This window comes from Chanodichthys erythropterus, chromosome 16 (assembly GCF_024489055.1).
Source record: "Chanodichthys erythropterus isolate Z2021 chromosome 16, ASM2448905v1, whole genome shotgun sequence".
Lineage (NCBI taxonomy): Eukaryota > Metazoa > Chordata > Actinopteri > Cypriniformes > Xenocyprididae > Chanodichthys > Chanodichthys erythropterus.
In genome coordinates this window covers 30,049,500-30,060,687 of record NC_090236.1, presented here as the reverse complement: position 1 = coordinate 30,060,687, position 11,188 = coordinate 30,049,500, and the positions used below count along the sequence as shown (strand labels likewise).

General features: G+C 44.1%; 1 protein-coding gene across 1 annotated transcript in view; it reads right to left on the bottom strand.

Annotated features, from left to right (window-relative positions):
- Positions 1-921: 921 nt before the first annotated feature.
- cdh18a (cadherin 18, type 2a) overlaps positions 922-11,188 on the bottom strand; it is a 55,454-nt gene continuing 45,187 nt past the window's right edge. The window contains exons 10-11 of the mRNA XM_067364070.1: positions 8,161-8,412; positions 922-1,427 (exon numbers count right to left, since the gene is read on the bottom strand). Of these exons, the coding sequence (XP_067220171.1) occupies positions 922-1,427; positions 8,161-8,412 (758 nt within the window). The remainder of the gene's footprint in view (positions 1,428-8,160; positions 8,413-11,188) is intronic.

The following is an 11,188-nucleotide window of genomic DNA, read 5'->3' as shown; positions in this document are numbered from 1 at the left end:
TCCGGAATAGGCTTACTAATTAGCTAATGCTGCTGTCAGAGGAAATGATCCTACTTTTGAAACTCCTTCAGTATTCAAAAAGTCGTCCTCCTAAACAATCCAACACTACTTGTGACGGCCGAGCACATTTAGATCAGTAAAAGCGGCCGTCGTGTTGACGCTCTCAAGTCATCATCATCATTACGCTGGCTATTAAAGCAGTCTGTGGGCTCTTTATCTGCGTGTTGTGAGCCTCGTGGGAATTGATCAGGACTGGATTGCAACACAGACTTTCACAGTTGATTTATAAGTCCTAGGAAAGTAATAAAAGGTGCCCACTCAAGCATTTGAATCCAATTATCTTTCACAGAATGCCGTTGTTATCCAATTAAAACTCTCTCTGCTCATGAGAATTATAATAAGTTATTTTCTTGCTTTTGACAGAGGTGATTTATACTAAATGTTGCACACTATGTTCAATGTCGATCTAGAATAGAAGGGCACATTCATATCGGGTGAAAAACGGAAACTTAAACACTATAGGCTGTGAAAACAAATCAAATTTCTATTTTGAGAAGGAAAATGATCAGTGTAGTAGTATGAAAGATGTCATCACAAACCAGCCGGGATATTGAATTGGACGCCTTTGAAGCATATGCAATAGAGCCATGTTTTACTTATCTGGAATCATGAATTTTATTAAGCAATAGAAAATATACACCAGGGAAAATAGCTTCCTTTTTGAGTTCTCATTTTTTTCTCAATTTTAAACTTTTTATTCAAAAATCAACTTCCACTTGTAGAGGCCAGTGAAAAACAACAGTCAAATAATCCCACAGTAAAACTGGATGACAAAAAAACTTCAGTCTTCACTGCGGTCCCATTTGACCAGACATCAGGGAAACGACACACAACTTCTGGTTGACGGAACATGCACAGCCATTAGGGGGCGTGCTGCTGGCCTTTCTCTTGAAAGACTCTGCTAAGTATTTGCACCTCAGGGCCCCAGTTTTCTACCTCACTGAGGTCCAGCTCCGACTGAAGCTCCGGCAGGTCCAGAGAGCTGATGGAACCAGATGGGGAGCCACGGCCCTCGTAAGCATATGTCTGAAGAGAATCGTACGGAGGGCCGCTTGTGTCCCGGTCCGCCTCGACCACCTTGAGCTTAATCACCTCATGGATGTCCTCATCCATGACGGTCAATGACGGGCTGAGAGCCTCCGTACCCATTGCCCTCCACACCTCCGACTGCAGGTCCTTCCTCATTCTCATCTCCTCGGCTGCTGCGGGGTTCCTCAGCGCTGCTATGTCAAAGGCCTCTGTGTCTTCCTCGCCTCCCCCCTCGTCATCGTACGTGACTACGTTCTCTCTGATATCCTCCGACGAGATGATCAGAGGCTCCTTTTTGCTCTTCTTGCTACGCAGGGTGACAAACAGAACCACGATGGCTACAAGAGAGGAGACACAAGCTCAGTTTGTTCGTCCATGTAAATGGTGATGTGAATTAGCTTTACTACTATTGTGAGCTTGCGACGTATCGCATGGGAGTGAAGCCATCTGCCTGCTGACATTTTCATACAGGGAAAAGCTTTGTCTGGGTAAATAATCACCTAATCACTCATGTTCTGATGTGAAATCTATGATGTTTTGCTATAAATAGCCATGAGCCTCTTCATTGAACAGATTAGCCCTGTTTTAAAAACTAGTGAGCTGCCTTACTGCATACATATAGTAGGCAGCTACCTTTTAAGAAAGCATACTAAATGAAATGGACCCTCATGAGTAGGAGTTTCATAGTTAACTAAAACTAAAACCATAAAACAACATTACTTCAAATATATTAAAAAAAACCAACTTAAACTTATTTTATTTCTGTTATTTTCTAAGAAAATATTTCAAACATTTAAGAAAATATTTCAGACATTTAATTTTTACTAAAATTAAAATGCAAAATATAACAATATCAATATATACATATATATGTATACACTAACAATAATTTTGTTACTATATATATATAAATATAGGACCACAAAACCAGTCATAAGGGTCAATTTTTTGTATGTATGGTCATTAGGATAGGACAATATTTGGCAGAGATACAACTATTTGAAAATCTGCAATCTGAGGGTGCAAAATAATAATAATAATAAAAAAAAATCTAAATCTAAATATTGAGACAATTGCCTTTAAAGTTGTCCAAATGAAGTCCTTACATATCCAGTATCCACTCACAAAAATACATTTTTGATATATTTATGGTAGGAAATTTACAAAATATCTTCACGTAAAATGATCTTTACTTAATATCCTAATGATTTTTGGAATAAAAGAAAAAATAAATTACTTTGACCCATACAATTTATTGTTGGCTATTGCTACAAATACAGCTGTGTGACTTATGACTGGTTTTGTGGTACAGGGTCACACACACATATTATTTATATATATGATTTGGAATGCTTAAATCAATGTGCCACAAATAATTAACCTCAAGTGAAGGGCAAAGGAGACTATATTTTACCACTACAAAAAAAAAAAAAAATTGGATTCATGATGCTGAAAATCCAGGTTTGCCAACACAGAAATAAACTGCATTTTAAAATATATTCAAATAGAAAACAGTTATTTTAAATTTTAATAATATTTCACAAAATTACTGTTCCCTTTCGAAAAGGGAACTTCAACTCTGCGCTGACTGCGCTATAGGGAACGTCCCCCGTGACCCGTGTTCGAAATGCCAAAAATCACAACACTCCAATGCTATTGGCCGGCGACAGCCTATCACGTCAAACGGCGCGAACCGTGACGTATAAAGGGAGCGCCTGGGGAAACAGCCGACATCATTTTGTCTTTTCGTGCCATGGTTTGTTTACCCATGAAAATGCTCCGTTCTCGTTTGGCCCTCTTCTCGAGGGGAGAGGTGTCATCACCATTGCCTGGTGGTTCCGGCCCCGCTTGTGCTGAAGCAGAGCGGTGGATGAAATCATGGGGCTTGCAGGTGGAGCTCGCTGAGGAATTTGAGAGAGGTGTTAATCTTTCTCATGCCGAAGCGACTGACGAGGACGCGCTTCTGGGGGATAATGATGATGTTCTGTCTTTGACATCCTCAGACCCAGGAGCGAGTGCTCTCTTTGCTCAAAGCCCCAGAGAGCAGGAGATGGCCGAGGTGGGATGGCCGCTGCTCCCACTAGGCCACCCTGCGCAGCCTTCTCGGAGTTACTCGAGGTTATGGAATGCGCCTCGAGCAGACTGCAGCTGCCCTGGGAGTGCGTGAGGAGGGAACCCACTCGCGGCAGGTTAGACGATTGGTTTCTTTCTACCCTTAACCCGGTAACTCCGGCAAGCCTTCCATTCCTTCCCGATCTCCATTTTGAGATCGAGAGGGCATGGAAGAACCCATTTTCGGCCTGAATTCATCAACATCAGTGAGCTAACTTTACTGATGTTGAGGGATTGGGCCAGCATGGGTATGTGTCGATGCCACCTGTAGACGAGACATTTGCGAACTATCTCGCTACAGGGAGTGCACCAACACTAAAAGCTCCGGCCCTGCCATCTGCAGGTCAGGCTGGTGCGGCGTTGCACACTATGGTGGTGCTACTCGCGTACCAGGCTGATCTGCTCACGGATCTGGATCAGGGCCAAGGTCTTTCCGCTGAGGCGGTCACGGAGTTGCGCCGAACCACGGATCTCGCTCTGAGCGACATCTGTGGCTTAACTGCGTGGACGTCAGGGAGAAAGAAAAAAGTTCTCTCCTCAATGCCCCGGTTTCGCCAACTGAACTTTTCGGCACCTCCGTGCAGGCGGTGGTTGAGAAGTTCAGGGAGGCGAAGGCGCGCTCCGCGGCTTTTAGATCTTGCATTTGCTCAGATCCAGCTCTGGGCCCAGACAGCCGGGAGGTCCCGGGCCGTCTCGAGCCAAGGCTCAGAGGCAGGCCCAGAGGGATAGTGTCGCAGCTCATGCGCCTCCTCCTTCCCGGAGTAAGTCGCAGAGACGGCAGGATGCAAGAAGGAAGAAGCAAGATCTGAGGGAGGTGATCGAGGATCGGCGCCAGCAGCTCTGGTAATCGATCTCCTCTCTCGCGAGGGCTTTCTCTCGCCCTCGCTCTTCCTTCACCTCCCGGTAGCATTCTCGACATCTATATGCTATATGCTTTACAGTCATGTAAATTTCTGACGGCCCGCCGTCTGGCTTGAAAGTGCTTTTGGGCTTAAAGAACTTTGGATTGTTCCTTCCGTGTGGATGAAACGAGGGGGAATCTGCGTTCTATGAGCCGCAGGAGGTAAGCCAGGTCCATCTTTATTTCCAATATAGACCTTGCTTTTCCTGTGCATATAGTTGTCATTGATCTCGTTGTTAAGGGGTTATTTGGGCAAATAACTGAATGATAGGCTGGCTGTTTACAGGCAGGCCGTTTATGGCCGCTTTGCTGCTTAGCCTTCGGCGTTTGTGTAGCTTCTCGGCTGATACTGTGTTTATAGCTAGAACTAGCATTCGCTATTTCAGATATTTGTTTGATTGGCTGGGGTTTTTCGGCCATCTAATGCTGTCGCTTGCGTTGCTTTACTTCTCTGTGTTTTTGGGAATATGAAGCCCGAGTGTAGCTTGGTCTCATATAGGCCTTAGCTAGCGGCTTGGCTAGAACTAGGTTAGGTGTTTGTTTGTTTACATCACCCCTGTTATGACTACCCCCCTGCGGTTGTATAGTCCTAGTTCTGGCCTCCACCTGAGGGAGTTGCTGGCCGTCTTTTGCCCAGATTTCCCCTTCATATTTTATATGCAGGCATGTTATGTGAGCTTGTTTGTGCTGCCACAGGTTACACCTGTTTCTGTGATAGCAGGCTTTGTTTAGCCTCTATCTATGAACGTGGTGTTTTTTTGTAGTATTCCCCGGTTAGGGTTTGTGTTTCACTGAGTGCATCACCTGCTGGATTGCACACTCAGGTTGAGTGTAGCAAATAATTTTTTGCCCCGACCTCTCCCGGTCGTTTGTACCGCAGCAGCTGGGTTTCATTGCTGGTTGATTGTTGGCTATTTGTTATAGCCTCTCTGTTATGCAGCTCGTTTTTGGAATACAGCACTGTTGGTCTACGATTCCGGTTTGCTCACGCTTTGTAGCATATTTACATTGCCTGTTGGAATGTGTGCGCCTAGGCTCAGGTTGTGTAGCTAGTTCCCTCAAATTGTCATCTAAGGTTGTAAACTGGCTCTTCTTTGAGCTTGGGCCCTGTTATGGCCACGGGCTGGTGCCACATGGTACTTTAAGCAGCAGGCCTTTCCAGGCCTCTCTTGTAGCTTCCTGTTGGCCCAGCTGGGCTGGTCATGTACTGGTATCATTCCATGATTGAGTCATGCATTACCCGGTTGTTTCCAGGTGTACATGGAAGTTGTTGGCCCCCATTGGGGCCTTCTTTCAGTGTTAAACTTAGCATGTTGACACAGCTTGTATGGCTTTCTGTATGCCTCTCCCCTATGGGTGAGTTATAGTCGCACTAGCTATCGCCGTGTGTTTTATAAGGTCATAGGCCTCTTACGGGCCTTCCTTTGTTTGGCATGGTACTCCTCTCGCTTAGAGAGTAAAAGGTGTTTTACTGAGTTCTTTTGGTGCATTTATTTCCTTTAGCTCTAGTCGAGCTAAATAGTTACCCTGTCTGTTTCTTGGTTCTATTCTGCTCCTAGAACTTTAGTAGCCGCTAGCTGATGCAGTGTGTGAAGAGTAGGCCTTAAGGGCCTCCTGTGAGCATGCTGGCATTTACCTTTTTAAGGTTTTTTCCTATGACAGCAAAGGGATTTGTGTCGCTGGCTAGCCGGGGCTCGGGTTGATTAATGACCTCCTTTTGTAGTCGGTCTGTTTAGCCTGAACCTTGATAACACTGCCACGAGCTGATGCCACGTGTCTGCTGAGGTTATAGGCCCATGTGGCCATGTTTAGCACATGATGGTGTATGTTGTACTCCTCTTGCTTAAAGAGTAGAAAGGAGCTTTACCAAGTGCACTGCTCATTGGATTGTGTTGGACGGGCTGTCTCGTGGGCACTTACAGCTGCTTATTACTAGGTGGTCATGCTTCCAGCTTGACATGTTACGGGTTTTGGCCTTACAGGCCATCCTGGGTTACCACCGCCTGCACTAAGTTTCTCTGGAGATGTTTAGTTCATTCTTATGAACTCTGGTTATGTTGTAGGCCCTTTTTTCCCAGCCTCCATGACTATGTGCCCACAGTGCGGTCTGTCTGTTAGGATGAGCTTCGTACCTCCCTTCGGGGTTAACTGTGTAATTGTGTTTAGCTCCCTAAGCCGGTTATTGGTTGTAGACTTCTGTGAAGTCTCCTGTTAGACTGGCCACCAGGCTGGTTTGTGCTCCCCTGGATCGGGGTCTCTTTAGCGCACAGCCTCCTCAGCACTTTGTCAGTGGCTGAGTAGATCCTAGGATGAGTGGTTGTACTCCCCTCATACGAGGTTTTTTAGCATTCAGCTGAGTTCCGCTCTCCTGGATGCCCATCTCTGCGTGTGGGTTTGAGTTGCTTACTGCCTTCAGCAGTCGCTCCTTCCTGCTCTCCTCTGGGAGTTTACGCTTGGACATTCTGTATATCAGACAAGGTTTGCCAGGCCAGGTTTGGTGATCGCTAAATTTAGCTAGGCCTCCTTGGTAGCTGCGGGGGTGAACTCTTTCCCCCCCTAGTGATTGGCCGAGGTTCCTTTGGACTCTTGGCCACATTCCCTTAAAGGGACCACCTTCTCTGGTTGTTGGTTCCAGATGCTCGAGCAGCCTTGATAGGCTTTTGCGGAAGGCCTCTTTAAGCTCAGCTTGGGCCGTTGGCCGTAGGGAATACTTTCACTGACAGCCTTGGAGTTCTGCTCCTGGCTTTCCCTGGAACTGCCAGATGTGTGTCCAGACATTTTGGGCCGGCATTCTCCTCTAGCATGGCGCCGTGGGTATATCGTTCCCCATAGCGCAGTCAGCGCAGAGTTGAAGTTCCCTTTCGAGAGGGAACGTCTCAGGTTACGCATGTAACCATGGTTCCCTGAGAACAGGGAACGAGACTCTGTGCTTTCATGCCATGCTTCGGGATGCCTGCTAACAGTCCCTCAAAGACAAGAAGATGCCGGCTGTTTCCCCAGGCGCTCCCTTTATACATCACGGTTCACGCCATTTGACATGATAGGCTGTCGCCGGTCAATAGGATTGGAGTGCTGTGATTTTTGGCATTTCGAACACTGGTCACGGGGGACGTTCCCCATAGCGCAGTCAGCGTAGAGTCTCGTTCCCTGTTCTCAGGGAACCATGGTTACATGCGTAACCTGAGACGTTTTTGCTGTATTTTGGATCACATAAATGAAGCCTTGGTGAGCAGAAGAGACTTCTTTTAAAAACATTAAAAAACTTTTAAGTTCAAAAACTTTTGACCGGTAGTATATATATAATGCAGACTAAAATGCATATTTAAGCCATTTTAACTGAAAGCAACTTGCACTGTTGTTTTTGCCATTTTTTTGTCTCAAGATGCACACCAGTAATGTGTTTTTCTAAGGCATGTTTACAAAAGCTACTTAAATGTTCTAATTGAACTAAGGCCTAATCCTTGCTTTAATCTAAGCCCTGCAAAATATGTTATCTTCAACACAGCAGGTAGGCAGCTTACTAGACTTTGGAATGGAGCTATTGTGTTTGAGTATTATGCACTGGTCAGACGAAATCAGCTGCATTGTGTTTTTTGCCGTAAATGGTAATGAGCATCTAAATTCAGGTATGTGCGTGTTATAATTGTTGTTCCTGGTTTCAGCCCACACAGTTGTGCAACATTCCTGAGAAGTGTCTATTTTGGCCTTGTCAGCAGACAAGAGTGAGAGAGGGGGTTTTCACACTTCCTGCAGGGTGAAAACCTTGGTTATCCTCCATCCATCCATCCATCCATCCATCCATCCATCCATCCATCCATCAATCCAGAAGGAAACAATGTGAAAAAATACAGAGAAATATTTAAAACATAAATAGAGCAACTATTTAAGACTCATTCAAATTTTTATGCTGATAATTTAATTTATAAATAAATAAACTGCGCACACTAGTGGATTAAAAACTTTGGACCCCATTGTATGCTTCTGCACTTTCCCTGATGGCAAATTCATTGGGAAAAAAAAAGAAGCTCTTCTCTTGGTTCTTGAGATTTCAATCTTACCCAAGAGGATGAGCACGCATAGCAGGATGGCAATGAGGGCTCCAGTGCTGAGGCCGGCCGAGGACAGGAAGGCTTGAGCCCTGCACACTGGCATTCTGGCCCCACGTTGGCACGGACACACCCTGAGCGTAACCGTGCTGGTGCTGCTGAGAAGGGGCTCTCCTCCATCCCACACAACCACAGGCAGCTGGTACAGCTCCTGTTCTGCCTGGCTGAAGCCTTGCCTCCGTGCCAACACGCTCGCGCTGCTATCTGTCAGAGAGAGCAGAGGTTTATTCTCGCTGGCTGCATGCATGACGACGCTGTACAACAGAAGCCAACAAAACAATTCGCTCCCCATCCTCGACAGTTGCCTCCGAGAATGGAGAACAGCTTTTTGAATATTGCATTCTGTTACTTCATTTTCAAGATGTCTGATATGGTTTTGGATTCTTCACTGTTGAAATGACAGTGGCTATAAAACGACAGCCACAGCACTATGATAAAAGACAACAATGTTCAATAAACAGTTACATTCATTAATAATGAGATTGTTTAATGTTTTTGGTTTGATAAGTAAAGTAGGCCAATATATTTAGGCTAAGAAATTATAGCCAAATGATCATTAACCTAGTTCCTTTTTGCCATGAGGATGTAAGTAGTAGCTTGACAAACTAAGTAAATGTAGTTTGATCAAATAAATGCTGCCTTTGTGACTCATTTCAAAGAAATATATATAAAAAATATTATCTCAAACCTCAAAATTTTGAACCGTAGTAGTCCGATCATCCAATCAGCCAGTCAGTGTTTTATAAATGCATTTTAAGCTGAGTGCACCAGATAACAATAAATAATAATTATCATATACATGTAAGTTTATGTTTTCTGATTCACATTGGTCCATTTCTATGTCTGTCTGATTTTTAAAAAAACAAAAAACAAAAAAAAACATTTGCTTTTCTGCTATATCACCCAAACAGAAATGTTGAAGCACCGGTGTGCTGACAGACTGTAAACCCCACACAGTGACAAAAGCGTCATGCTTTATTAACTCCCTGCAGTGCATGCTCCAACTTTTCTCATTTTTGAGAGGCTTGTGCAAGGTTTTTCACCTTCTTTCTAGCTGTCGCTACCTTCCTTTCTCACATATGCACGCACACACCAACAAGCAGGTCCTAAGCACCTCAGTGTATGCATGGTCATGCAGCTTCTTCACATTGCAAATGTGGTTTGAGCTATAGTGTCTTCTGACTCTGCAGCTTGGGAGGGTTTGAGGAGGTTTGGGATGCAAGACAAACCCTGTCTCCCTCTGAATATCAACTACTGGGAGAGCTTGAGCATGGATTTGGATTTAACATTGGTAGGGACATTTTAATATCAATCATACCATGCAAATGCACCATGTTTACACCTATGGAGAAATTGCCTGTTTCAACTCATAAGGTGTTCTTGCTTACACAGAGTATTTACTATATAGAAGTATTTAACCACAATCTTTTGTATGCTAAATAACTATCCAAACAATATACTAGGTTTTGATCCAGGCTCTTCCATTTTTCACCTCATGTCTATGATCAATCTAAAAACTAGAATCAGCTAACTGAATTTAAGCATCACAACATTATAATGTACAGTATGGAAATTGATATTCTTTTGACATAGATATTTAAATGTTATAAAGTTATTAGAGTTTGTAAAGATTAACTTTAATTGAACATTAGAAGTCAAATGCAATCTAAATGTAAAAATAGGGAAAATCAGAATGCACAATTTAATATGTCTGATATGGATTAAAAAAATGAAATAAACAACATAATATCTGCTGATAGATACTGAAATATCATGTATCCGTAGTTTAAAATAAAAACAGTACATAAAGTCAGATACATAAAAATGAAGGAGTATATAGTGATTTCAAAAGACATTTTAACTGCTGGAGAGAAAGAAACCAAGTAACTGAAGATTTATTTATAAAGGAAAATAACATTCTTTCATTTTATGAATGAAAACAGTTTTCAATTACATTCCTTAACTGTGATTGCCCGAAAAATGTGATATTATTCACTAGTCTCTTTGGTGTGCCCTGTAGCATCCCTATGTAACCCCTCCTGTTCAAACCACCCGCTCTAAGCAGGACTCAAACCCAGGTCCGCTGGCATGGGAGTCGGGCACTCTAACAAGGAGGCTACAGACCGCAGTCTCTAGTGTCAGTCGCTAGAGCATCTAGTGAGATCAGGGGAGTGAAGTTTACACACACAGCTCTTACCAGCCTATGTCCGTTACACTCTCCACCCTAAACCTCACTCCCATCCGGGTCACAGCTCCAATGTAACCCCTTCTGTTCGAACCGCCCACTCTAAGCGGGACTCAAACCCTGGTCCGTCAGCACAGGAGTGGAGCGCTCTAATAAGGAGGCTAAAAATTGCAGTCTCTAGCATCAGTCGCTAGAGCGCCTCTTGAGATCAGAGGAGGGAGGTTTACATGCACAGCTCTTACCGGCCTATGTCCCTTACATTCACCCCCCCTAAACCTCACTCCCATCTGGGTCACGGCTCCAATGTAACCCCTCCTGTTCGAACCGCCTGCTCTAAGCGGGACTCAAACCCGGGTCTGCCGGCATGGGAGTCGGGCGCTAAAGATAGCAGTCTCTTGCGTCAGTCGCCTGAATGCCTCTTGAGATCAGGGAAGTGAGGTTTACATGCACAGCTCTTACCTATGTTTGTTACACGTAACAAATCTACACCAATGCAGAGGATGCAGGGCTGTTTCTCTTTAGGGGTCTAACTCATGCAGAACCAGCAACTATTGTGCATGCACTAGATACTACAGGAAGGAAAAATTTCAAACTCAAGGTTATGGTTAACACTACCAAAATTAGCATCTCTGAAATATTTACGCATAAATCATCTCTTCATGTAGTGACCCCTAGGTTTAGCTCGTTTATTTTTGATTTCATGCTGTAGGGGTTTTATAAAATGGCCTGCAGGTAGACTCCATTTAATCTGTCCAAACACTATTAAAAAATGAACATGAAACAACAGAGGGTGGA